General features: G+C 39.3%; 3 protein-coding genes across 3 annotated transcripts; 1 reads left to right on the top strand and 2 right to left on the bottom strand.

Moving 5' to 3' along the window:
- Nucleotides 1-319: 319 nt before the first annotated feature.
- mrpl46 (mitochondrial ribosomal protein L46) lies at nucleotides 320-9935 on the bottom strand. The gene is made up of 4 exons (XM_024295877.2): nucleotides 9527-9935; nucleotides 7419-7620; nucleotides 6942-7112; nucleotides 320-2119 (listed from the first exon to the last, which is right to left on the bottom strand). Exons 1-4 carry the CDS (start codon nucleotides 9800-9802, stop codon nucleotides 1872-1874), a joined length of 897 nt encoding a protein of 298 aa, XP_024151645.1. The 5' UTR covers nucleotides 9803-9935; the 3' UTR covers nucleotides 320-1871.
- A 281-nt stretch (nucleotides 9936-10216) lies between these two features.
- mrps11 (mitochondrial ribosomal protein S11) lies at nucleotides 10217-13269 on the top strand. Its single transcript, XM_024295878.2, has 6 exons — nucleotides 10217-10421; nucleotides 10686-10781; nucleotides 11000-11098; nucleotides 11187-11316; nucleotides 11509-11574; nucleotides 13112-13269. Exons 1-6 carry the CDS (start codon nucleotides 10333-10335, stop codon nucleotides 13217-13219), a joined length of 588 nt encoding a protein of 195 aa, XP_024151646.1. The 5' UTR covers nucleotides 10217-10332; the 3' UTR covers nucleotides 13220-13269.
- A 2841-nt stretch (nucleotides 13270-16110) lies between these two features.
- On the bottom strand, nucleotides 16111-27660 carry pdpr (pyruvate dehydrogenase phosphatase regulatory subunit). Its single transcript, XM_024295987.2, has 18 exons — nucleotides 27508-27660; nucleotides 26717-26981; nucleotides 26398-26531; nucleotides 24727-24808; nucleotides 24482-24645; nucleotides 24273-24394; nucleotides 24031-24148; nucleotides 23646-23795; nucleotides 22911-23103; nucleotides 22605-22729; nucleotides 22311-22466; nucleotides 21999-22132; nucleotides 21702-21850; nucleotides 21177-21289; nucleotides 20715-20809; nucleotides 20528-20617; nucleotides 18971-19153; nucleotides 16111-17330 (listed from the first exon to the last, which is right to left on the bottom strand). The coding sequence occupies exons 2-18, from the start codon at nucleotides 26968-26970 to the stop codon at nucleotides 16923-16925; spliced, it is 2670 nt and encodes an 889-aa protein (XP_024151755.1). The 5' UTR covers nucleotides 26971-26981; nucleotides 27508-27660; the 3' UTR covers nucleotides 16111-16922.
- Between the last annotated feature and the right edge of the window lie 232 nt (nucleotides 27661-27892).

The raw sequence follows: 27892 nt of genomic DNA, 5'->3' as shown, positions 1-27892 counted from the left end.
TTTACCGCTGCAGCTGAGGTCTGTAAAGGCTTCAGGCTCTCCGCGGTGTCACCGTGAGAACAAGCCGCATCACGATCAAATAGTCCGCTTTTTTTTGAAAAATGAGCTAAACCAAAGAATTAACAAGAATAAAGTACTAAATATTGATCGAATGTTTATTTATTTTGTAAATGACCATGGTATAAGCGGGATAAAACCCTCCATTATGAGAAATTAACGCACACTTCGTCGGGTATTATCCCTTACGTGTATAATTCATCAATAAGAAAAACATTAGAAATATTCAGTCATAACTAACATAGTAACATGTATTTAAAAAAAAAATACACCAGACGCTGGCCAAGCGTCTGGCGGGTTCAAACCTGGGAGGGGAACTGGCAGGGTACTCATTGAGTAAGCTCTACAGTCCAGTATTCGCTACCAGCTTGTACTGTGCTGAGTACTCACTGGTAGCGCCTGAGACATGTAGTTGGGTGCCCTTGTATTTTACGGTAATCGCTTTCTACCGCCCGCCTTCACCAGTCCCCCGCTCGAGCTGCTCCTAGCGCCCTGGCGGGTCCCCGGGTTAACCCCCAGGGTGCAAGGAGCAGCTCGAGGTGCCTTCCAGCACGTGAGCACACTTCCAAGCTTAAACCAATAGACGATTGTCGCCGATTGCTATTTATACCCCTTCGTTACCCACACGTGCAAACTAATGGTTTTAACTCCAGTGTTTTTTTTTTTTTGGCAAATTTGAATTACACACTATATGTTCGTTGGTTTTAAATAAAATAGGTTGAAAACAAAAATGATTTTTAATGATTTTTTTCTTTTAAAAATATACATTTTGAGCCGCAGTGCATGCTGGGAAACGTGACGAAATCTCGCTAGCTAGCTAAGCTAAGTCTCGTTTCTATTGAGCGGTTCGGTGCGGTCTAGTAGAGTAGTAAATACAGAGCAGTTAAAATTAAAATTTTACTGCCTTAAAATGTAAATGCTGTTTTGGATTATAAATCCACTCACCACCAGAAGCAGACCTGAGAGGAACATACAAGATAAACAGATACAAAAAATCGAATTACTGGAACTAAAATAAATAATCATAATATACATTAATGATTTATTTCCGGCAAATATAAAGTTATTCTTTTAGTACTTACCGAAGAAAAGACACCAGATGACTCCCAGAGAGCGTGTTAGAACAGTTTACAGCACGGCAGCAGGACAAAAACTGAAATATAGCGCTCATGCTAACGCTAAATCTGCAGCAGACAGCGCTAAAACACCGTAGCACTGCTCCCAGAATCCAACGCGGTCGTCACCTGTCAAAGGCCGCACCCCCTCATTAAGCAAAAATAAATGCTGTTTAAAAAAAAAATTACAAACTTAGAAAAAAATTCACTCCCCTCAGATTTGTCATCGATCAAATATGCAGCTATTGATGAAATAAAAACTTTAAGCACCAGGCATTAAAGGGGTTTACTAGAGGGCTGAAAATGAGGATTTTAACATGGGGGTCTATGGGAATTTGCTCACTCTAAGCACCAGCCTCTCTGGTCAGTGCCGGTACGTTTTGTTACTTCCGGGTTGGCTTCACGTTCCGCCTGCCAGTGTTGGGGGTTGCTCTGGACCAACATCTTTTTTTGGGGGGGGGACACCTTCCTAAAGATTTAAGCGTTTCATATCAGAGGAGTTTTTCTTAAGGTGGAGAACCATTCTGAGTCAGACTCCCAAGTGTCATATCACATAAGGGTTAACTTTCAGGGTCTGCTCCACCATGTCTTTATTTAATAAAACATGCATCTTTTATTTAACAAGTGCACATTCAGCAATGACAGAGGAGCAACACGAACACTGTTCTCAGAGTCTGTATGTCTGTACGAGTTAAAACGTCAGAGGCTGAGGATGAAGCGCTCAACCTTCATCCTGTATACGGGTTTCAGGTATGGCTGCAGTTCGCTTTTCTTCAGCCACAGGAAAGGTCCTGCTGGAGCTTTGGGTTCGCCGTCGTCTGTCAGAACAGCTTTGAAGAAGAACACTTTCCTCCCGATCGAGCTCTCCGTCCTGGCGGCCTTGGGGAGCTTGTACTTGTACACGCCGCAGGGGGCGTTGCCAAGGAAAGTCGCCTTAAAACCCGCCACTGCAACAAAGGAACAACACCAAATCAGCTCACAGGCATCCCTCTATATTTTTGAGCATTCTTCTGAGTTACAGGGATAGTCCACCCTAATTAAAGCACTCTATCCTCCAAAATGCTCTGTCTTTCATTCTCCTCTGTGACAACAGCACACTTTTTAATCTAATCTCGTGTCATGTAAATCCCCGTGGTCTCAGCTGGCTCAACATAAGAGTAAACCTCCAACACCACCTTGTTAGCAATTCAGCTCCCTCCGAGTCCCGCGATATTAAAAATGGATCAGCTCGGCCTCTGCAAGACACTTTAAATAAAACCCTGCAACACGTGCTGCATGCTAATGTCAAGTGAAACGTTTTAATAGAAAGTGATTGATGGAAGCGGAGCATTATTAGTTCATGAGCGAGGTTGTAAAATGGTTTCACAGTTTGTCATTGGTGTGTTATTTAAACTCTTTGAGGCTGAGGCGCTTCATCTGACAAAGAATGTGCCGGTTTCATATCTGCACAGGAAAGAGTTGCAGCTTTAGCATCGGTCATGCCAAAGCATTTTTATTTGTGCCAGTAAAACCGAGCCCCACATACAGGTGACGACAAACCCTGCGTGTGTGTGAATGAGAAGCTGCTTGGTGGTTAAAACGAGTATTTACACCTCCTGATGTGGATGAACGCACTTTAAGCGACATGCTGCAGTGGAAGATCCCATCAAACTTTAATGATCCTCACATTAAAACTGGGTCAATGTTACAAACAAATACAGTGAGGATGCAGCAAATGAGGCCTGAAGCCGATTAGCCGGCCTGATATTCAGGAAGGGAACTTAAATCCTGGACTAACACACACTTCTCCACTCCAGCGCTTGATAACTAGCACTTTTTTTTGAAAATCTTACTAATTATTTTTCTCAAAATCTCTGATGGTTTGTACATGATTAGTTAAAAAAATGAGCAGTATTAAATACCCAGTCCAATAACAATCATGTTTTGGGTGTTTTTCACATGTTCTTGTGGAATTTTTCTGATGGTGGAGGACATATATAAAGAACATCAAGCTCAAAAACGCATTTGTGAGTATTACGTTGTTGATATCAATGTAAATTGAGCAGACGAAAAAATGTAAAATAAAAGATTCCCGGGACTCAAAAAAAAAAAAAAAAAAAACTGCTATATTTAATTCGTTCTTCTGCGGTGGCAATTGATCCACGGACCGATACCAGTTCGCAGCCTGATGACCCATTGACCTATGTAATAGGGGTTTGTTTTGGCAAGAGACTAGTGATTCGACACATGGCTCACGATACAGTGTGTATCATGGTATATCTCAAGACTGTATCAGAACTATTTTTCACCATTTTTTTTAAAGAGTATGACTTTAAAAAAGAAACAATCTGAATATTACTAGAGGTGGGAATCTTGAGGTACCTCATGATTCCATTATGAAACAATTATCAATGCATCCCAGTTCTGATTTTTTCTTTTTTAGAAATGTCTCTCTTTGCTACAAGACACTAGACCAAAATGACTTACTTTTCTCCACCAGAGTGCATTTTTAAGTAAAGACAAGATCAGTAAACTTGTTGAACTTTAATTGAGATCATAAAAATTCTAACATGAAGAAATGTTTCATTTGATAATCAAAAATCTTTTACAGCATCAAAAGGGAAAAATGTTCCCTGAACCCAAAAACCTTAAATAAGATCATGTTTTTATTATCATTAGACCAGCTTTAATGAAACGCTCTTTAAATCACGTCAAACTAAATAAAGTGTCTAGCTAGTCACACAATGTGATTTTGCCAATTTGTTGTGTTCCCTCCATATTTAATTTTGGTGTGACATAACTTACACACCGTGTGACTTTTATCCAATTGACCCATGACACTATGAAAGTCAAAACAGAATCCAAACGGTCACTTTAAGTAAAGTCAGGGCCGGTCAGATGACGAGATCTGGAAGGTCAGGCATGTTTGTGCGCTCTTCAAAAGTGTCCGTGTAAAACGCTTTGCGTTTAGTTCCGTTCGTCACTTTTACTTAAAATAATTTACATTTTTTGATTATCGATTATTTAAAATTCATAAAACACTCAGAATCGTTTATGAATCATAATCGATGCATCTAAAAATCGATTTTTACCTCCACCGCTAAATATGGATACACCTCTCATGGTAATACAATCATAAAATTGATTTTATTTAATGATGACAATACTAGAACTGCAACTGTATGTTACTAACGGTCGGCCCACAACTCTGACGCAAATTTCTAATTTACTCCTGCCGCTCTGTAGAAACTATGTCCTAGAAAATGACCAACTCTTTTTTTTTTTTTAGCTAATAATGGGATCATCATAATTGAAAAGATCACTAAAATTGCTTTTATGATAGATCAAATCTGATCAGAGTGGGTCTTCAAAGGCTCCGTCTGTTCTCTCCTCCTAAAGATCTGGAGCTTTGAAGAAACATCTCACTCCCTGAGCTTTCTGCTGGCAGGAACACACCTCTGAGCTGGTTTTCTGTTCAGCAACTATCCACAGACAAGCAGACTTTATGTTGGATTTGGGATGAATAGAAAGTGATTAAAGTCTGAACCATCCAGAAGAAAAGCTAATCCTTTATCAACTGAAGCTTGGAGTACTTTGGGGGACTTTTCTTTCATAAATGTCCTTTTTGAAAGCACAGAAAAGTGCTTTAAAGGGAGGCTGTGAGATGCTGCTGTGTTACTGTGATTATCCGCCGGTGCCACAAGCTTTGGGTGTCAGTTTTTGTCATGGAAAAAGAAAAAAAAAGCTTAAAATTATTTTTACAAATATGCAATTACTGACCTCTGGGTTGTCTGTGTTGGAGCTTTTTTTTCAGGATTTTATACCACACCAATATATATAGTATCACCTTTTTTTTTACTTTATAAGAAAATGTTATATTATTTATAGTATTCTATTGAAATTATAATAAAAGAAACTTTGCAAAAAAATAAAATAAAATAAGTGATTGATGAATAAATGTAAAGCCTAAATCAATATTTTAAGTCTTAGCAGGTGTCAAATTAATTTGATATTCATTAACATTTACCTGAGGTAACCACTTGGTCACAACCTAAATATGGTACTAAGCATCTTAACATGCATCTAAGCAAATCTTAGAGCTACCAAAACTGAAAGGCTTATTTTTTATATCATAATCAAAGCTTATTATAATCATGATCAACTTTGAAAATCTAAAAATAATACCTATTCATGCAAATCTTTTAGTTTCTTTAAAAAAATAAATAAATAAATAAAATTGGTGAAGATTGTGATCCATCAATGTTTGCTAACAACATGGAAATGTCCATTATACAAGCTATAATTGATGTGCATTTTGATAAAAACATCAACAGTTATAAACAATATAGAACTAAATCCCTTTTCCAGATTCAATGAGCTAAATTCTTTTATTTTGAAGTAAGTAAGTGTTCCTCAATAAACAAACATTCAAATATTTTCGGATTCATTTCCAACACTTCCTTTCTTTCTCCTCCTTGATTTGGTTGTTGCTGCTTCTTCTTCTCCTCAGAGTTCCTGTTGTCGCTACAACGCACCACATTTAAAACCTGCAGTTCGTCATCAAAGAGTGAACCAAAAGCTTTATGAAGCAGTGAAGCGCTTCAATGTGAGTTTTGCAACCTTAAAGGGAAACTGCCATCATTATATTTGCAACAAGAAAAGAAGATTGTTGTGCCTTTTAGCTAGTTTATCCCAGAATACACACAATGTTTAAGAACTCCAATTTTTGTTAGTTATTTTAAACATGAATAGAGATAGATAATATAAATTGATAGATTAATATATAGAAAATATAAATAGAAAATAGTTTACATGTAAACTTTTTTTTTCAATATCTACATTATGATGAACTCTTGAATTGTTCAAGTTTTACAAATATTTAGAGCTGTATAGAGTTATATCAATTTTAATCTATATCTTTAAAATTTCATAAATAAGTCTTTTGACTTTTACCATAAAGCTATCAATGTAAATGTAAATAGCAGCATATAAAACAAGTAGAAAATACAAAGGAAGCATTTTGGGGGCTTATTTTAAAGAGTAAATGTTCAATGCTTTTAGTTTTAGTTCCTGTAATGCGTTTAATTTAAATGAAAATAAAACAGAACTCATCTGATTAGGAATAGTTCCAATATTTTGTTTTGGAAACTGACCAGTGTGATCATTTAATGTCTTCATTAAAATGTTATTAAACATAATACTAAAATATAAAATCGTGTTTCAGACAGACTTTTGAATGTTCTCCCCAACTATAAATTATTCCAAATAAATAAATAAAACATGCACTAGCTTTGAGATCAGCTAATAGATTTGAGAAAGATGCAAATACGTTTGAAAATTGACTAACTACAAGTCAAAAAGTATCAAAGTGAGTTTATTTTTATGTTAAAAAATGTAATAAATGTTAAAAAAGATTTGGAGTTTATTACTTAAACATTAAGTAATTAGAAACTACTAAAATACTGTAATATTTAAATTAATTAATGCTAGGGATTTTATTAAATATGTTTAAAAAATAAAAATATGTTGAGAATTAGTAGGTTTATTTTGGGGGAATTTAATTCTTTTTTTGCCTCCTTTGTTAAGATTTAGGGAAAACTATGCACTCAACTTTAGCAATCTTTTTTATGAGTATTTGTAATTTTTCTTTTAGAGTTAAGGATTAATCATGTTCAACCTTTTGCTCATGACTGCACATGCAAACATTTTTTCAAAAAAAGCTCTTGAACATAATGGAGCTCCTAATCCAGTGCTGAGCAGCTGGGTGTTACCCTGGTGAACTCCTGTTACCTGGCAGGGAGGCGAGCGCTCTCTCAGCAGTCTGCCGCAGCGTTTCGCCCTCCTGCCACTGAGCCTGAGGCAGCAGCCACAGCTTCTCGTCGCCCACACGCTGCTCCGCCAAAAGAACCAGAGAGTCGGCCAGGCAGCGCTTCACCGAGGTCAAGTCCTTATCTACTTCGGCTAAACAAGGCGGGGGGGAGAGACAGCGGGGACAACCGTCAATGGTGTCTGAGGGCTGAAACATTTACACTAACTTTGAAAATGTCACAGCGAGGAAAATGCTAATTGAGAGTTCTGAGGCAGACAGATTTCCTAAATGTCAAAAAAAAAAGAAAGAAAGGAAAGGTCTCTCCTTCCTGGCATTTTAATCTTCGTTCCATGGTCCAAAACTTCTTTTTTATTCCATGTATGATCAATAACTTACATTTTATGCTGAAAAACCTCACTTTATCTTTGCTTGTAAATCTTTGTGTTATTGTCACTCACGTTGGACCCTCGGTGCCGGCTGGAAACTCTTCAGCTTCTGCTCCCAGTTATCTTCCAAGTCTTGTGCTAACATGATCTCCTGGTCGCCACGGCTGTCCTCTTCATCAGAGTCATAGTCATCTCTCTGCTTCCGGCGGATTCTGTCCGCGTCTTCCAGCAGCCGCAGCTCGTGGTCCGACAGCAGGCTCTTCTCCAGCTCCATCTGGAAAACAAATCTGTCTCCATTTCTGGTTCCCGACCACGGTTTCATGCAGAAACCCTCCTCCCCCGCTGACTAAAAGAGAAGCCAAGCATTTTAATGCTGCATGTAAAATCCTTTCAATGCTGTTTTCATTCATTCATCTTCCTGACCGCTTCGTCCCTTTCGGGGTCGCCGGGGTGCCGGAGCCTATCCCGGCTACCGATGGGCGAAGGCGGGGTTCACCCTGGACAGGTCGCCAGTCTGTCGTAGGGCCTCAGTCACACACACATTCACTCTCACATTCATACCTAGAGGCAATTTAGAGTCACCAATGAACCTATGAAGCATGTTTTTGGACGGTGGGAGGAAGCCGGAGTCCCCGGTGAAAACCCACGCATGCACGGGGAGAACATGCAAACTCCACACAGAAAGGTCCCAGCTGGGATTCGAACCGGGGCCTTCTCGCTGTGAGGCAAGAGCGCTAACCACTGCGCCACCGTGCAGCCCTAATGCTGTTTACATGTAGGCTTTTATTAATCTCTACATTTTGATGAATTCCTAATCCAGATTGTTCACGGTTTACAATAATTATAGCTAAATTGATCACAGACTGCTTATGCTGAATCAATCGAAGCTTAATAGATCAATAACCGATCCATAAAAGTAGACATCAATGTAACACATAAAGCTGAAGTCCATTAGCTTGATGCTAACGTATAATGGTATTTCCCATAGGATGGCTAGTGCTAACACTCGGTTCACCTAAACATACATCGCTGACTAAATGAATATCTTTATAAACTCACAAGCATGAGTTTTTCAAACTCTTTTAAGGAAATGTTGTCTAAAGTAACCATTTGTTTTGCTCATATTTTCTTCTTCTTCTAAAATAAGGTTTAATACTATACTGTGACTGCCACCTTGTGGTGAAACGGAAAAGCCCTCAAGGAGAAGCAGAACAATTGTTGGAGCTTCTTTCTTTGAGAATTCATGTCACACTGTATGATATTGACAATCTCATTATAATTTCACTAATACATTTTACAATATGTGAATTGCATCAGATTAAAATGAATATCTTCAAAAGACATAAATTATTAACGTATCTCTACACAAATGTGTCTAAATGAGTAAACTCAAAATTGAATTTAGAGAATCGAAAGAATCAGAATTGATCCACGTTCTGGTTAATTGAATTAAATCGATTCTGGAAATTATTGGCGATACCCAACCCTAGTATGTAATACAGGTTAAAAAAAAAAAAAAAAGAAAAAAAGGAAAGACCAAAAAGTTTTGATTTTTCTCTATTAAAAAGAGTTGTTGAAAGTGTTTCCTCATTAAGAAGAAACATCTGCTAGTAAACCTCTTATTAGATAAATAAATGACAAAACATGCCTAAAAAATACAATTATTTAATCAATAAACAAAGAAAAAATTGAGACATAATGTACGTTTACTTTGCATATGCATAGGAGCAGAAATAAGCTTAATATAGAATTCTGATATGAGAGGACACTGGGCCGGTGAGTAAATTTCTTCCCCATCAACAATCATACATAGATCTTTCAGTGATGTTGGAACAAGAAGGGGTCATCCCCAAACTGGTTCATAAAATTGAGTGACTTGAATTTTCTGGAATCTTTTGGGATGCTAAAACAATGCAGGGTGTCAAACTCCTGGCCTTGAGGGCCGGCCTCATGCTGGTCTTCCAGAAATCCTACCTCCTCTACTGATGATTACCTGGATCAATAAGGAGTTTCAATGGCAGGTTGGTGGGAAACATACTGAAAGTATCAGAGTTTTATCCTCAAATTGAGTTTTATCATTTCTCATCATCCGTCAGCGGTCAAGTAATCTGCCAGGACACAGATATTTTTGCTACACACTATTCCTAAAACACAAACTGGCATTTTCAGGACGCTCTGACCTCTAGCATCATCTGTTTGAAGCGTTCCTCGATCGGGTCACAGTCTGCAGAAACCACCGGGAGCCTTTGCAAGCACACCGCTGCCATTAGAGTCCACGGAGAACTCCCTGTTTCCGGTGCAATTTTAGACTGAAGCGTCGCCCGACAAACCGAAGCGACGGAAAAATGTCGACATGCCGCGTTACTGGTGGCTGTGCGGCTAATAAGGGACAGAAAGTGAGAGAAGGACCTGGTCGCCATCCTTCCACAGGGCGCAGCCATTTTCTTCTGCTGCATTCGGGGTGGATACAAGAAAAATATTACGTAAAATAACACATGGATACTGAAACATTTTTACGCTAATTTGCTCAATTAAAGGACTTTAATGGATATATAATACATTAAAAAGCGTCCAAGTAAAAAGTATTCGTTTTGACTAAATACAATTCAACTGAGACAAGTTGTCACTCTTTAAATAAAAATAATTCCGACACTTTAAGGTGACCGTGAAGACGCTTACCCACAAGTCTTTGTCAAAGAATGTTCCATTTTTATGTGTTAGGGGTCACAGCGAACATTTTTTAGATTAAAAACAATTAAATAGAATTATATTCAATACATTAAAATATAATATCATTTTAAATAAAAAAAAATAGTTAAACTTTTCAATAAATACATTAGATAACGCATTTTGAAAGAGACATTAACGATTATGTACCACCCCACTTTTTTCTAACATAGTAGCGCTCTAGAATGAGCACCTTCAATGTCACGTTTGTTGTTAGCATTTGAACCCAGTCTTAAATCTTTGTTTAAACGTTTTAAAAATGCACAAATTAGGTTGTGTGTTTGGTAATTCTGTGAGGACAGTGTGTCGACAGCTGGCTGTCTCCGTAAATGCTCAAGCGACCTCCATGTAAGTTCCTTACGGATTAGCATGTTTTAGCTAACAGCTAGAAAAAGTAATTTCATATCCGACTGGGATCTTTTTCTTCATGTGATCTTTTTTTTTAAAGTTTATCCATCAATAAAACTATCACCAAGATTTGAGTGATATTGCAAAGACTTATTTAGTATGGTGTATATCCAGCTTTAATGCAAGCTATATTTCTTCCATTGCTGTAAACATCAACAACAGAAAACATTGCTTAATTTGTGCCTCAATTTTATTTATTTTCAGAAATGGAAGCACAGAGCTGCGGCGAACCATAAACAACAGTGCTGCAAGGCTTAAAGAAGCAGAAGCACCTAAAGAAAAAACAGGAAAAGACTTCAGGTTGGAGAAATACATCAAACACCCCCTTTTATGTATTATAAAAAGCTTAGACTTAAAGTAGGGACATGTGTGTCTTTTTTTTTTTTTTTGCCTTTTTTTTTTCCTCCTTTGCAATATGTCTGAACTGTTGGAAAGTTTGCCAGTTTCTTATGGAGGTAGAACCACATTTATTATGAAAACACAATTGGCAATGTATCAATTTCAGTTTTATATCTTAGCCTCTTGCCTCCACTTCCTGGAGAGGACAGTGCACTGAGATGGGGTGGAAAGAAATTTGAGGAGTTGCCAATTGCTCATATTAAAGCCACCTACAACAAGTAAGTAGGAAGGAAGCAGGAAAAAGAATGACATGTTGCTGTTGACGTGTGTGCATGAAATCTAACGCACTGCTGTGTCGTGCTCCAGCACACACATCCAGCTAACAGACAGCGCGGGGCTGTCTCTGGTGAGGACGTCCTGCGGCACGGAGGGCTTCAAGAATATTAAGAAGTCGACGCCCATCGCTGCACAGACCGCAGGAATCTCTGCTGCTGCTGTGAGTTCTTTACTGTGATACTGATAATGGTGTTACTGCTCAGGAGCTGTCGGTTTTTTTCTGGTGGAAAAAACGTCTGAACTGAGGATTTCTGTGAAAATGTCTTAAAAAGGAAAGGAAAATTGTAGCATGAAAACTATCTCAGATACTTGACTTTAAAATATATTTTTATATTTTTATTTTTTTCCACAGAAAGCAACAGGAAAAGGAGTTACGTTTGTTCGCGTTGTTGTCAAAGGGATCGGTCCTGGACGTCAGGTGAGCACTCACTGTAGCTCAACTGTGACTTAAATTTTTTCAATAATTCTGATATTTATTCATTTTTGTTGTATTTTATTAGTAAGTGACATATAATAGATTAACATATTTTTAAAATATTTAATGCACCTATTCAGTTTGATCCCTAAATCAGATTGAAGAGAGGTTTACAGCTTTGCTGCAAAATATTGTTTTTGTTATCAATAATTCTCAGTTCTGACACAAAAAAACTGACTGAATCAAAGTTCTCGCAATCAGTTTTGACTATATTTGTCTTTTTTTGTTTTTTTAATTTTACTTTATAGATTATATTTTAAAACCGGAAAACCCTTTCCTACTATTTAATGTCCTTGAAGTTGACCACTAAGCCTTTTCAAGAAGATGAGAAGATGCAGAGACCGTAATCAGTCACTAGTTTTCGTTACTAGCAAGGACGTGGTTTGTTCTACAAATACTTAAACAAAATCTGTATACAATCTCACAGGGAGATTTTTTTCAACCTTCTGCACTACAAAAGGTTAAAAGTGCATCTGACTTGTGTTCATGCATGGAGAATATTCCTAGAAGTTCTTTTAGAAGACTAAAGATTTATAGTCTTGTGTGCATTCACACTGAAGACTTTTCATGGTCAACTTTCAAAGAGTTTATAATGTATTTTTGTATTATTTTGCTTAGTTCTGAATCTGTAAGATGATGGAACATTTTCTAATATCTGTTATTGATTGACATCGACTGTCCAGCACATCTTTTTTGGGATTCCCCAGTTATTTAGGCCTTATTTTACAATTAGGATTAAAGATTTAACGGTTATGTCCAGACTAATCAGCATTTAAACAAAATATATACAACCATCTGATGTTTTTTAAGGATTAAAATGCATATTTGGACTTGCTTTTGTCCTCAGAGGTTTTTATTTAACCCAGGAGAACCCATGAGGTTTTTAAAAATGTATTTCTTTTTAATCTATTTATTTATTTGACCTCTATGAATTGCTGCTACCTATAATGCCCAAACAAACTTTAAAAGCTGGAAGGTTATTGTTTTTTGGTTCTTAAAAACATATAAAGGGAACCTTTTAGATCCTATCACATGAAGAGCACATCCTCCAGTAATGAGAGACGACCGCATTTGAAGTTTTAATGAGTCAGTGAGCTTAAAGTTGGTGGTATTTCATTTAGAAAAGCAGCTAAAGTTTTAGGTTAAACACTTGTTGTTTTGTTCCAAACACATTCTTTCTGTGTAAATGATTAAAACGCTCCCCTAATGTCGATTTCCTGCATTTGCTCTATTAGTCCTTACTACAAATGATCAGGTTTGGGTGTTGGGGTGTCTTAAATCGTCCACACTTGAGGAGTGGTGGAGTCCCATTATGTAGAAGTGTTCCTCATAGATCACAGAGGGGCGTTCAGCTCCACTAAACCTGTCACTGCGTGAAGAAGCGGCGCTCTAATTATTTTCAGACGTTTGTTTATGAGGTCAATTAAAGGAGCCACAGACATTTCCACCTTTTTCTCTTTTTTTTCTTCCTGTTGTGCAGTCGGCGATCAAAGGCCTGACGATGGGGGGCCTGGAGGTGGTATCCATCACAGACAACACCCCCGTGCCACACAATGGATGCCGCCCCCGTAAAGCCAGGAGGATGTGAGGAGGAACCTGTGGAGTTGTCGTGTGCTAATAAAGTGTCGTGTTGTGTAACTGTTCCGACTCTGAGCACACTTTCTGTACCGCGGAGGCGCCTGCAGATGGCGTTCCGAATGAACAGAACAGGTGTCCCCCGTCCCTCCCCGCTGTTGACACACGAGTAAACCTCCAGCTCCTCGGCTGCAGTCATAATCTCGGGTTGATTGAACATAAAGCTGCTGCACGTGAATAGGGGCTTCACACCGACAGCAACACAAATGGTAGTCATGGCGATTAAACCCCATTGACTCCTGGGACATGCACAGGCAATTTAGATGCCAGAACCTTAAGATTTTCTACATTTGACATCTAATCCTCAAATAAGAATCACAAATTTGTTCAATTTTCTTTTAACATTGAGCCTTTTACTGTGACAAAGCTGGAGACAAAAGTTTTAGCTTCTTTTTGATTAATTCAGGGGTGCTCACACTTTTTTGGCATGTAAGTTACTTTTGAGTTGAAAGCTCCAACAGATAGAAAAAAAAACATGAAATAACGTGAAATTCTCATTTGCGAGTGCTTAAATACAAAGACTTATTATGAAAGGCAGATTTTAAAGTGGATACGACGATTATTGTGAATTATATGGATACTAAACTATAAGAAATATCAAAATCAGGCTTTCTTTGTCACAGACAATAAAAAAAATATTTTTTTGTAGTTATTAAAGTACCAAACCAACATGCAGTTACAACAGAAACACTTGATTTTTGTTTAAAAATTGGGAAAATCTATAGATTAACAAATCTTTTGTGATTGCCTGAGCCAACTCTGCCCTTAGCGTTCTTAAGACGAATTATTTGGATGTTTTTAATAAGTGACAGATTCCTTACTTTCTGCTGTTCTTGTGGTGATAGTTTGTTCTGTGCATTATTTTCTTCATCGGACGTGGGTTCGAATCCTGCCACCACCTTTGATATTTCATTTAATCTTTTTTTTTTTCCTCTAAATTACTCGACACATTACTATAACAATTGTTCAAAAAAATCAGGATAATTCTATAGATTTTATCTTTTCTTTAAAGGAATGAGTTTATTTTAGTAATACATAGTTGACGCAAATAAATCTTTTATTAAACCCTTGGTGTAATTCTTGTTTTAAAAATGTTAACAGGAATAAAAAAACATTATTTATGCCTAATGAAATCCAACAATGTATTTAAAAATTAAAACCATTAGCTGCTGGATTTGAACCCAGAACCTTCTAATACTTAAATAATACTCGAGGTAAAAAAGTATATTTAAAAAAACGAAACTCTACTGGCCTTATCCATTACAATCAGATCAGCTGTTTTTTTTTTTTTTTGCTTAAATGTGGCATTTTCCAGTTTGCAACTACAGAAAACCACATTTTTCTTTTAAAGGAAAAACAGGAACTTTTTTTTGCATCCTTTTCAAAATCTTAATTTAGATGTGATTCTTACAACATCATGTAACTCCAGAGTTCTGCTTTTTATGTTCCCCTTCACCATCAGACAACAACACTAAATTATGATCTGCTTATATATTTCTACCTCCTTTTTAACCTCTTAAAACTGTTTTAGAATAATATAATTGCCCACATTTTAAATTACTTTAAGCTTTTGTAAAATTGCATCTTAAAAGTGATGTTTGGAAATGTAGCCACAAGGGGGCCCAAGCCAGGGTCTCATTGTGCCGGTCCCAAGCCCGGATAAATACAGAGGGTTGTGTCAGGAAGGGCATCCGACGTAAAATCTTGCCAAATCAAATATGCGAATCAGACCTACGAAATCCATACCGGATCGGTCGAGGCCCGGGTTAACAACGACTGCCATCGGTGCTGTTCACCGACAGGGTGCCGGTGGAAATTGGACTACTGTTGGTGGAAGAAGAGGAGGAAGGCGGGTTCGTAGGGAGAGAGAGAAGAGGAAAGTCACTAGTGTTGGACTGAGAGTTGGGACTTTGAATGTTGGAACTATGACAGGAAAGGGTAGAGAGTTAGTGGACATGATGCAGAGGAGAAAGGTAGACATACTGTGTGTCCAGGAGACCAGGTGGAAGGGTAGCAAGGCTAGAAGTTTAGGAGCAGGGTTCAAGTTGTTCTATCATGGTGGAGATGGGAAGAGAAATGGAGTAGGAGTTATCCTAAAGGAGGAGTTTGTTAGGAGTGTTGTGGAAGTAAAAAGAGGTGGAGGAGTTTAAGTATTTAGGGTCAACAGTACAGAGTAATGGAGAGTGTGGAAAAGAATTGAAGAGGAGAGTGCAAGCAGGTTGGAATGGGTGGAGAAAAGTGTCAGGTGTGATGTGTGACAGAAGAGTTTCAGCAAAAATGAAAGGAAAGGTGTACAAGACTGTGGTGAGACCAGCCATGTTGTTTGGACTAGAAACAGTGGGACTGAAGAAAAGACAGGAAGCAGAGCTGGAGGTAGCAGAGATGAAGATGCTGAGGTTCTCTTTGGGAGTGACCAGGATGGATAGGATCAGGAATGAATACATCAGAGGGACAGCACATGTTAGAGGTTTTGGAGATAAAGTCAGAGAGGCCAGACTGAGATGGTTTGGACATGTTCAGAGGAGAGACAGTGAATATATTGGTAGAAGGATGCTGAGTCTAGAGCTGCCAGGAAAGAGGTCTAGAGGAAGACCAAAGAGGAGGTTTATGGATGCAGTGAATGAAGACATGAAGGTGGCTGGTGTTAGAGTGGAGGATGCTGAAGACAGGCTTAGATGGAGGAAACTGATTCGCTGTGGCGACCCCTGAAGGGAAAAGCCGAAAGGAAAAGAAGAAGAAGAAGAAGAAGAAAAGTGATGTTTGGATCACTAAATATCAAAATGAATGAGAACTTTGCTGAATGATTGTTGCTATGAGGCTCAGAAACTGAAGTCCTGCACACCCGACTGTACAAAAATACAATGTTTATTTGAAATTGCAGCAAAATCCTGTACACTAACATCTGAACTTTTCCCTCATCGATGGTTCATCAGCAGCACATTTAAACAAGACATCAAAAACTGAACTTCAGCCTCAAAAAGTGCATCAAAGCTTCAGGACGATCATAAAACATAAATAACAGATAGAAGCAATGTTGGAGCAAAAACATCACCAGGAAGCTCTGAACAACAGTACGACACAGCAGCTCAAAGCGGACCTCGAGAATTGGTTTAGAGTTTTTTTGCATTTAAACATCAGGAGGAGGAGTGTCATAAATGGCACAAACAACACCAGTTTGGTAATCATTGGGCTTCTGGGATTATTGAGCCCTTTCCTCTGATTTGGAAAGAATTCCTTTCCTTTTATTGTCAGGTGCTGCAAAGCTGGAAGCAGTGCAAAGAGTATAGTGTCTGAATTGAGTCTTTCTTTCTGTACAGCAGCAGCAAATGGACCGTGTGTGGGTTTGCACATCAGCGCTGACATTTCCCTCAGACTACGCAGAGCTTTTGAAAACCACCTCTAGAGACTGTGGGTGTAAATCAGTTCTTCACACATCAGAAAGTCTGCAACGGCTAATGTAGATCTTGCCTGGATAAAGGCACTTGAGCCAGACTGTTGGGATGGAGTGGAGAACGTGGCCTTAAAGGAGTCTCGAGCATTTGTGCTTCCTAAATAGAAGAATTTTGACAGCAAAACTTGGAGAGACAAAGAGTGTTACAGGCTTTTGTGCGGAGCTGAGCGATGGAGTGGAGGAGTGTGAAAAGGAGGGAAGAGCCTCACTTTCCCTGCAGGTTGCTGAGCTCCATGTCATCCTTACGACGTTTTTGTTGAGCAAACAGGGAGCTGAAGGGATAGAGCTTGGCTTTGGCGGGATAGCGCTGACCGGCGATGTCCACCTCATAGTCGCCGCGGTTGATCAGGTCAGGAGTGATGGGTCTGGGGAGCCCCTCTTCGTCTGGAGGGGGAGACACGAAGCCCAGGCAGACGTGGCGTTCCAGCGTGTAGCTGTAGGCGCTGCTGGTGGTCGTTCCGGCCAGCTGACCGTTGCGGTAGATGGGCTCTCCCCACCACGGCCATAAGTCCAGCTCGGTGTCGTGGTCCTCAAGGACCAGCATGACAAAGCGGCGGAACACCCCCTCCTGGCGCTGCTGCAACAATGCCTCTCGCCCAAGAAAGTTAGTGTCCTGTGAAGGAAGGTTCAAACATGTGAAACAAGGAAGAAATCTTGAAGCAGAGGAAGAAAAATAAAAGAAAGAGGAAAAAGATGCAACAACTGACTGTATAGGAACACTGGACCGGGCAAGTGTGACATCACCCATAAAAATGGTTCCAGTTGAGAGAAATAAAATGAATTCAGACGTCATTTTTATTGATGTCATCAGTGAGCAGTGAATAGTCTGAGTCATACTGAGAATGTTTCTATGGCAACCCATCCTGCCAATCGGATGTTGGACATGGGAGCCAGCAGGCTCCACCTACTTCAGGCTCCACCTACTTTTATTGAGGCATCTGATTGACCAGATTATAACTACAGAAAAAATGTGAATTTTTTTCTGACATGTTTTTTAAATCCTAATTTAATAGTCGATAATTATATTTATCTGAAAAAAATATTGAGTAATAGCTGTTTATTTGTCTATAGAAGTCTGGGATTTTGGCTCTTTGGAACCAGCGGATACTTCCTGTATGGGGGGGAGAGGATACTGTCTCCAGTTTTCACGTACGGGCTACGTCTGAATTCCCATTCTAATCCCTCCTAATCCCTAACTACTAAAAAAACTACATAGAGCATATAATACCCTAGAATTTAAAAGCAATTGGGACACCATGCTCACTACTTTTTCTTTTCCTAAACGGCAGATATGACGTCATTCATTTCACAAAGTGAAAATCTAATTACAGGTAATATGAACATTTGATGACGTCTAGTTATGAATCCATTGTGTTCTTATGATGAAAATGTGGATGGTTTATTAAAAAATTACATTTAAACACATTTTCTTTGCAGAAATTGGTTGAACACAATGCATTGTGGTCTATGTGGAGAGCATCAATGCACACTGGTTTTTCGCAAAGACTTCTGGGAAATTTCTAGGGGACTGCATTTTTCAATTTTAGATTCGGACAGAACTAGCTATTTTTTAGTGCTGTCCGAATCTATAATTCCCAAATCAAGTGGCCTAGAAATTTCCCAGAAGTCTTTGCAAAAAAACAGTGTGCATAGATGCTCACTGGATTAGCATATAGTGAATAGTGGAGGAATTCAGACATAGCCACAGTCATGATTGGAACAAAAGTCTTTTTAAATCAAAAGCTGAGACCAGCCAACAATACTACACACTGAATTATGAGAACATCTCTGTTTTCAAAATAAGACTGACGTTTCTTTACAAATGCTAATTTAGAGAAGTTTATTAGCTTGCAGGTGCAGTCTGGTTATTCCTTTTCCTCCTTCAGTAAGTATTTTGTTTTTCTTATTTTTATTCGTAGATATAACAGTTTTGTATTGTTCCACTCTTTGGTCCATTTAAAGCAGAGAAGTTGGGCTAAATGTTTCATATTAAAAGTAACCCTTGTGCTATCATGGGCAGGTTTACATTAAAAGTGGGTTCATCTGAACCCCACAAGACTTTTTTTTTTTTTTTTTTTTTAAAGAAGATTTTTAATCTTCACTGGTGTCTGTGGCAGACATAAAATCCTTTCCCCCTCTGTCATGGGCGGGATCACACTTCAACATAAGGGTGGGGTCATCTGGACCCCATAAGAGAGCACGAGGGTTAAAATGACAGAGTAAGCAAAAAGAAGGAAGGTGTCTTCCACTGACCTTATCAAACTTCACTCTGAACTCCCGTCCACATTCCAGCGGGGTGGTGAAGGCGTCCAGATCCTGACCCCAGAATGCGAAGAATTTCTCGATGCGTAGGCTCCGCAGCGCGTAATATCCTGCGTTACGGATGCCGTACTTCTGACCCACCGACATCACCTCGTTGTACACATGCAGGGCGTACTGGAGAGGGCGGCAGAGAATTACACCAGTGTTTAGCAAGACAGAAGAAAATCCTAGAAATACATATGGTATGGAAAGGTTGATAACATGTAAACCTTATTCATGTTGCATGTTTTGGTAAAGCGGCATAGTGTCCAAAATTCAATTATCTTTCAAAGACTCACTCTGATAATCTTTTGATCTATTTTAACGTATTTACAGACTTTTAAATACGATTATGCCATTTTTACCTAGATAAAAAAATGTTTTGTTTACTAGGAGAGTTTCTGCAGAGCTGAAGTACTGTAGTTTATTAGAAATTCACATTGAAGTTGTGGCCGTGGGTATGGGGCAACCCCACACCCTTTTCCCCTGAACATTGCTGAGAGCTCTCTGTTTACACACTCTCCTGTTAGCTTACCGCCCTTCATACCCCCAATCTAACATTACTGGTGCAACAGTATTAGAGCTACCCAGCTGTATAGTTGGAGTCTGATGCCAGCTCAGACGAGAAAGACGAACATGGATCTAGTCATCTACAAGTGGACAAACCAGAATGAGTGGAGAGGTGCTTGTACCTCCCAACGTCCTTCATCTATTGATTTACAATGATTTGAATTAAGAAATACTCAGAAATTACATTTTCTCCTCCTAAATCGTCCACGTTCTTCCTCTGCTCCCTGTAACCTCACTGTTCCTCTCTGATTTCCATACAGATACTTTGTCTTGCTGCCATTGACCTTCATTTTTCTCCCTTCCCGAGCCAACCTCTACCTCTCCAGATGTTTATCCACCTGCTCCCTGCTTTCATTATAGATCGTAATATCATCTGCAAACGTCACGATCCACAAAGATTCCTGTCTGACTTCAGCTGTCTGGATGTCCATCACCACAACAAAGATGAAGGAGCTCAGAACTGATCCTTGGTGCGGTTCCACTTTCATCTCAACTCTTCTGTCATACCCACATCTCTGTGGTTTCTTCTTTGCCACTCCAGACTTTCTCGTAAAAAACACAGCTCCTCTCTGTGTATCCTGTCACAGACTTTCTCTAGATCGGCAAAGACACAATGCAGCTCCTCTGTTCTTCTCCAGCAGCATCCTCAAAGCAAATATTGCATTTGTGGTTCTCCATCTCGACATATAATCACACTGTTGCTCACAAATGTTTCTGACCTCAGTCGAGCTTCCTCTACTCTCTCCTATAGTTTTCCTGTGTGACTCATCAGCTTTATTCCATGGCAGTTTCCACAGTGTTACTCGTCTCCTTTCATAAACTCATAACATCAATATTTCCTTTCAAGTCTGACCTAATGCTTGTCTCCGAGGGTCAAACCTTTGTGACTTATCCTGTGTAATGTTTACTAAATAGCTTTCATGTGTAAACAGGATGCACCTCAATGGGGATGTAGAGCATGAAGCCTGGCTCTCCGGTGTGAGTCATACTCATCACTCTGATTCCGTTGGCGTAACCCACGCTCATCTCCTGCAAACAGACAGAACCGGTGACTGCTTTGAAAAACACCACAAGAGGACGTATATATAGAATCATCATCTAAAGCCATTCATCGCGTCTCTCTTACCTTACAGAACATGGAGGGAAAGTGGTCAGGCGTCATGGAAACATACGACAGCTCAGCCAGAACGTCCATTGCCCGAGGTCCAATCAGGTTTAGAGCTTTATTAGAAGGACAGAAGAAAGATAATGAGGAATCAGCACAAGGACCTCCAAAATAAAAGTCACTATGTCGGCCTCCATCATAATGAGACATCTTCAAATCAGAGTCATTCTGCGCACGGAAATGGAATTTAGGTCAATCACCGTCTGCACTTTAAAACTTTATATAATTATATTGTTCAGATGAAAAATTACATTTTGGACTTGTAATTAACCTCCTAGGTTTCCCTGGAGTCTGATTAAAGATTTCCAAAACTAGGTTATTACTTAGACAGGAGGGAGGAGGATGGATGTATAATTAAATTATCTATTTCTCCCACTAGATGGAGACATCAATGCAGAACCAGTGTAAGGACTGCATGCTTACCTGTGTACTTCCAGCTGACATCTTCCAGGTGGAGGTGCGGATCATTGGGCATATGTTTCTTTATCCAGGACCAGCAATGAACTTGCTGGTCTGTTGGAGAGATGATGAAGAAGCTGGAGAACAGGCAACATCATGAGTTTTTTTTGTGCACGAGCACTAACCACTGCAGCCTAACTTAAAAATCTTCTTCCTTGAAATTGTCTTTATCAGTCAGATGAAGCTACTTGGATGAATGGTGAAATGTTTCAAGGAAGAAGATTTTAAGTGCATTTGCTAAGACTCAACTTCAAGACAATGGATGAATGAGAACCAGCATCAGAATGGAGTGTAGCAAGGAGCTTGTGTAGTTTCTGAGTTACGCCAACAAGATTTTTTCTTCTCGTCTAGTCAACAATTTGATTAAAGGAATACGCAATTTTAAGCTTAATTTTCCTCCATCGTGAAGAAAATGCCACAAGAGCATGTTAAAAACACCCAAAATATAATTTTCAACTGAAAAAGCGAAAAGTGATTCAATATTCTGACCTGTTTTTGCTGAGGCGAACCACACTGCAGTCGTTCTCATAACCCCCTCTCTCATTCAGCATTCCAGTGTGGACAATGTGTCCCACAGGAACGTCCAGGTCATTGGCACACAGATGCTGCAGCAGCTCCAGAGCTTGGTCCCCCGTTGACTAAGACAAATTAGAAGCTTTAACACTGAAGATGGGCCGGTATGAAAATGATAAATGTCCCAAAAAACTGCTGTCTTTGGTACAATACAGGCACACAAAGGCTAGATTTTCTGTTCTACTGTGTCAACAATGGAGCATCGTGACTCACTGTCAGTTCAAACTTTGTGAAGGAGGACATGTCAATGACACAGACCGCCTCTTTGCAGCATTTGACTTCTGCTCCAACAATGTCGAACCAGTCAGGCTTGTAGAAAGTCTTACTCTGATCCAAAGACAGCAGATCTACAACAAAAAAACAAGTGAGATGTTCATTTCAGCTTTATTTCCTTTCAGGAAACTTCTCTTAAGGTATTTTTTTTCAATGTCACATCACTACTAAGAAAAAAAATACTTAGAATATTGACCTAATAGCTGCTATTTATTGCTTAATATACCTAGAGATGACAAAGGATAGCTGTACCTTTTCCAGGAGGAATAAAGTATTTGGGTCGTTCAAAGCCATGTTTCTCCATCCAGCGGGCGCCCTGTGTGTCGAGGCGGTCATACAGAGGACTGGTCCTCAGCTGACGACCAGTTTGAAAGTCCCAGCGAGGAACCTTCAGCTCGTACAGAAGGGCTGTGTGTGAGCACAAATGTGGAGAAAATTTTAAGAGAAAAGCAAACTACCACCTGCACACTTTTCTTAAGAATGTCATTCACAGTTGGGCTGCAGGCAAACTGACAGATGACTTCTGTCAAAGATACTAGTACTTACGCATTACTTCCATCACTCTGTGCCGCAGAAAGGTTCGGCTGCTTTGCAGGTTGCCGAAGCGTTTGATGTCCAGAGGCCAGACGTTGGCGGTGGGGTAACCATAGGTCATCCACTCTGCCAGATACCTGCAGACCAAACAAACAACAAAGACTTCCTGTTTTAAGCATGTCTCCATCACAGCTCTGGTTACTGCACAAGTTGCAGCTAAATAATGACTTGGAACCATGCTCTTCATCAGATATGACAAAGTGAAGTCTAAATGAAAAAAACTGAAGGCTGTCATACTTTCTATACTCCCAAACTTACTTGCCGGCTCCTCCAGCGAAGGCCAGACCTGACGAGTTCATTCCTGCCAGCACATAGTAGCCGGACACTCCGGGGGTCTCGCCCATCAGGCAGCGCATATCAGGAGTGAAGGACTCGGGACAGTTGACAAGTTGATGGATCTCAGCTAAATCCAGACTGGGCATTCTCCTGAGCAGAGCGCTGAGGATTGGTTCTGGAGGTAAAGAAGAAGAATCAGCTGCCATACATTCTATAACAAGAGATCCCCATAAAGATTCACTATTGCTTGAAGAAAGGTTATCATAAAACCAAATAATTACATTTATTACAGTCAATAAATATTTCTAACACGTTATAACAGTTATAAAAAGGTGTAAAAACTTAAATGTGGAGCAACCTGATTTTTTTTTTACAGTTTATTAATGACAAATATGTAAATAAGATCCTGCAGCTTTAGCTTAGCTGGTAATAAATAATCCTTTTGTGGATTTTGACGTTCTCGGATTACTACCATAAGGTCATGGTCAAATGACAGTTGTATGTTTATATTTAAATGTGAGCCTGAGGTTCACAGAGTTGAAGAACAGAAATTTTAAATAGCTTCAAACAAGAAAAGCAGCCAATAGAAGTTCTCAATTTATTTTTATTACAATTCAGCAAATTAATCATGTAGCAACAATTTTTTTGTGATGAAAAGACAAAACTATAAAGAACTTCAAGATTTTAAGAAGCAGCAACAAAGCCAGCTGTCTTTACCAAAGTGGTCCCAGTCCTCTTGCATGTTCTGGATCTCCAGCTGGTTGCGGCCCTCTGTGAAGATAGGTTTGGGGTTCTTCTCGAGGCCTCCAGACAGAATCCCCCCCTGCCATGGTCTTGCATATATTCTGCCATCCATATCAATCACCACTAAAAAGGTAATATGACAAATAAAATAACAAATATACCAGTTTCTCCTAAACAAAAATGTATTTACATTTTTTTTATTTAGTAAATATCAAATAAATGTTTTTTATATTTTAAGTTTTGTAGTAATTTGACTATTTTTGACTGGGGGATAATAGGAAAAGAGACTCCCAGCCCTACAACCAGAAAAAAGATTTACATGTAAGCTAAGCTAAATGAGTGTGTTAAATTGTGATACCTGGCGTGTTGGGTGACACTTGCTCCTGGAGAGGTTTGGTGAGAAGGTAAAAATGTTCACAGCCGTGGAGGGGAACCGACACCTTCACCTCACTGGCCTGACCCAACTCATACGCCCACTGGAGCCCAAACAGAAGCAAATAGCAGCTGATGCATGTCCAACATAAAATTTGAGATGGGAGAGGGGGGAAAAAAAATGGCACAAAAACTAGGACATGAAAACAATTTAAGAAAATACTTTACCTGACCGGCACAGTTGACAAAATATTCACATTCAATGGAGCCGCGGTCAGTCTCCACCGCTGTCACATGACCTTTTTCCACCACAACCTGCTGAACTGTCGTTTGCTCCAAGATTTGAACTCCTGAATACATAAAATATGGAGTTAAATGGCTAACATTAAGCTAGTGACCGTTTCGACGCTGCTCACTAACACCACTGAACTATTTACCGTGTCCAGCAGCAGCCACAGCCAGAGCATGGTTAACATCCGGAGAGGAAACCACAGCATCAGAGGGCAGGTGGAGCGCTCCCACCAGATCATGAATGTTAACAAGGGGCTGGAGTTTGGCCACCTCTTTAGGTTTGATGATACTGCAGCTGATCCCTAAAACCCTGAGGATGAAATAAAAATATGAATATTTTTCAGAAAATGTAAAAGGAGCAAAGCAAATATCAGAGCAATTAAACTCTTACTTTAGTCTTGATGCGAGGCGCTTAAGGGAGATCAAACGGTCTTGATTTTGTGCCAAACACAGAGAACCTGTTTTAACATAACCTGCAAAACAAAACAAAAAATAAGTATGTGTTATACAACAGCACCAAGCCTAGATATTCAGTACTTCCTCAGATCACCTTTTAAACTATTTTAAAAGCTTTCCCGTGGTCTTTTAATTACGATTGAACAGTTTTTAGCTCAAGTCAAACAACCTGTGTCATTTTCTACAATGTACCGTATTTTCCGGACTATAAGACGACATTTTTTTTTTTTTAATGACTGGCCAGGGGTGCAACTTATACTCTCGAGTGACTTATTTGAATTCTTTTTTTAAACATAAATAGGCTTATATATTTGTTATTTTCCCAACAACAACTAGTTGCCTTTTAGCGGTTGTTTCCCACCAACAACCACTAGAGGGCACTGTAGGTTTGTGCATCAGTATTTGCTGCTGACAGAAGAAGAAGTGCCTTTCAAAACAAAGATGCTGAGAATCTGATTGTTTTCCTCCTGAACGCTATGATGTGTTTCTTATTTGCATCAACATTATCATTGTTGTTTTTATTTTCTCTCCTTGGACTAATGCGGGACAGAAAGCCATCAAACTGGTTTACAAACAGACCGAAGAGCAGCTAAAAACTCTGTCATTCAGATGCAGTTCCTGCAGGCTACAAGACAACGATTCCAATAAGAAAAAGAAAAAGACTGCTCTCCTGAACCCAGACATGTTGATGTGATTATAGATACTTTTGTAGAGCTCTTCAAAATAAATAAACGTAGCCTCTCAACATCTTTCGTATCTTCTGTGCATTTTAAATGCGATGTACAGTCAAAGCCTCCGTCATGAAGCGATGAATCTAAAAGACAGGTACTCCACACGCAATGGTAGTGTCTAGTTTATGAACACATTTTTGGACAAGCATTGAGAAATAAATCTGACGCACGTCAAAAGAGGCAGCGGACTCGAATTTGACACATGAATCGCGTTCGGTGTCAAATGCAACGTTACGTCGGGCTTGTTGAATTTGCTCATAAATGCTGGACTTTTCTCTTAAAAGTGCGATTTAAACTCGGGTGTGACTTATATATGTTATTTTCTTCTTCATTATGCATTTTTTGGCTCCTGCGACTTATTCTCTGGAGCAACTTATAGTCTGGAAGAATACAGTAGTTTTTGCAGATTGGTAGTAGTTCATTAGAAGTTTTGATTAAAGATGCCAGCTCGGACAAAGAAAACAAAGTCATATATGGATCTATTTGTCTACAAGTGGATGGAGCAAAGCAGGGAGTTTTTGGCCAACCCAGCATATTTTCTAAATAACAAATAACACTATTTTCCAGAATGCATTTTTTCCTGATTCTGATTCACATTTTATATAAAGAAATACTAAAAAAAAATGCAGTTTTGAGCCTAATTTTCTATATCAAGAGGAAAAAATGCCACCAAAGCATGTTAAAAACAAAAATGTTCATCAGATAAAAAATGTTCTAGTTTTTCAACCTCTAAGTATTATCAATTATGACTAAAAAATGTAGCCCTGAGATAAACTGCTTTTTAAAATTTTGTTTAGACAGAAAAGATAAAACAAGTGGAGCAGCAACATATTAGTCCAAGTCTGGTAAAAACAAAAACAACTTAATAGTCTGACCTGTTTTAACCCCAGTCTCCTTCTCCAGGCGTTGGTAAAGACTAGCAGAGTAACTGGCCATCTGACACTCTATGGAAATAGGCTTAGCCATGCTAACAATGCCGGCACACAGTCTGGTTGTTCCGGCACCAAGTCTGGGTGGGATGAGAACAGAGTTAAATCAAAGCATACTACTTTCTTTACAGACAAACAATTATCTCCAGAAGGCCCAGATGTTACACCCCCAGGAATGTTATGACACCATGCTGGTGCAGTATGCAATGTTACAAGGAGATCTTTACAGAAAAGTCAGTAGAAAACAGGGTCAAACTCGTCTCACCTGCCCTGTTCAAGAAGCACAACATCTGTCCAACCCAGTTTGGCCAGGTGATAGGCCACTGAGGTTCCAACGATTCCACCTCCACAGATCACCACCCGGGCTTGGCTGGGGACGGGTTGCGGCTGGGAGCTGACAGCCAGACATTGGGGAGAGGTCCAAAGGCCCCGCTCGGGCAACCTGAACCCCGCCTGTGGCAGCAGCCTCGGGAGTAGGACGGGGGACAGAGCCCTGGAGCCCCGCACACAGCTACACATAGCTGTGCGTTCTGCAAACCGCGTCGAAAACAAACGTCGCAAACATCAAAACATGCATTGACATCAAGCTAGCAAAAAAATGCTTTACTCTCTTCACTTAGTTCAAGTCACTACTGTCTCGTAGGTGTTGCTAAATACTACAAGCGAGTCATTGTAGTAGAGAAAGTAATGGGAGGTCCTTCAAGGTTAACGTGCTTCCCCAAATTTCCACCAGTCACAATATTATTGCTGTTAGCACCATAAAATTGAAGGGTAGCATTAACTAGTTGACGATGTCACGATAACTCACACCCTCAAAGCTGTCAGCTAAAGTATCTTAGCTTATTGGACTTTCTTTGTAGTGTAACTGCGTCCTGACATTTTAAAAACTCGCTGCTAAAACGGTAAAGTTGGCGCTAAGTGTGATACTAGTTGTAAGCTACACAGTCAAGCTAGTCGGGAAAGCTAGCTAATCCCGGTGGCTTTGCTAGCAGAAAAAAAACAACTGCGTCACAATTTCTGACATTTAGCTTAATGGTGAGATTGTATTCAACTTACCAACGAAAGAAAATACAGGCGATGGATGTGTTAAAACCCTCCACTAACAGCCGGTGACAGGGAGTTAAAAGTACTAGGATGTTAACTTGTTATGATAACCAATTGCTGCTTCCGGTGCGAACCTTCAAAATAAAAGCGTATTTGTTTTCTTTTATTGAACTAACTTCGACAAGACATTGCTTGACATAATACATCAGACGAACATATTTCTTTCATTATCTGTAGGAGATAAAAACAACGAGAGCTGAAAAGAAACTGTATTTTAGAATTATTTTTGCTTGAAACGGAAATGTTCATGAATATACTTAAAATATATCAAAACACATCTGTGAAAACATGTAGTGTATGGTAACAGAATTGACAATTGCTTGGAATTTAATTCTGA

This window comes from Oryzias melastigma, linkage group LG3 (assembly GCF_002922805.2).
Source record: "Oryzias melastigma strain HK-1 linkage group LG3, ASM292280v2, whole genome shotgun sequence".
Taxonomy (NCBI): domain Eukaryota; kingdom Metazoa; phylum Chordata; class Actinopteri; order Beloniformes; family Adrianichthyidae; genus Oryzias; species Oryzias melastigma.
This window is presented reverse-complemented; position numbering and strand designations above follow the sequence as displayed.

Coding starts and splice junctions, on each gene's coding strand:
- mrps11 (XM_024295878.2), top strand. CDS start 10,333: ATGCACAAATTAGGTTGTGTGTTTGGTAATTCTGTGAGGACAGTGTGT. Junction 10,422..10,685: donor AATGCTCAAGCGACCTCCAT/GTAAGTTCCTTA, acceptor ATTTATTTTCAG/AAATGGAAGCACAGAGCTGC. Junction 11,575..13,111: donor GGATCGGTCCTGGACGTCAG/GTGAGCACTCAC, acceptor CCTGTTGTGCAG/TCGGCGATCAAAGGCCTGAC.
- mrpl46 (XM_024295877.2), bottom strand. CDS start 9,802: ATGCAGCAGAAGAAAATGGCTGCGCCCTGTGGAAGGATGGCGACCAGG. Junction 7,113..7,418: donor GCCGGCACCGAGGGTCCAAC/GTGAGTGACAAT, acceptor CGCCTTGTTTAG/CCGAAGTAGATAAGGACTTG. Junction 2,120..6,941: donor AGCGCTCGCCTCCCTGCCAG/GTAACAGGAGTT, acceptor CCTTTGTTGCAG/TGGCGGGTTTTAAGGCGACT.
- pdpr (XM_024295987.2), bottom strand. CDS start 26,970: ATGTGTAGCTGTGTGCGGGGCTCCAGGGCTCTGTCCCCCGTCCTACTC. Junction 19,154..20,527: donor TGCTCTACATCCCCATTGAG/GTGCATCCTGTT, acceptor CGCCCTCTCCAG/TACGCCCTGCATGTGTACAA. Junction 17,331..18,970: donor TCAGAGTGAAGTTTGATAAG/GTCAGTGGAAGA, acceptor CTTCCTTCACAG/GACACTAACTTTCTTGGGCG.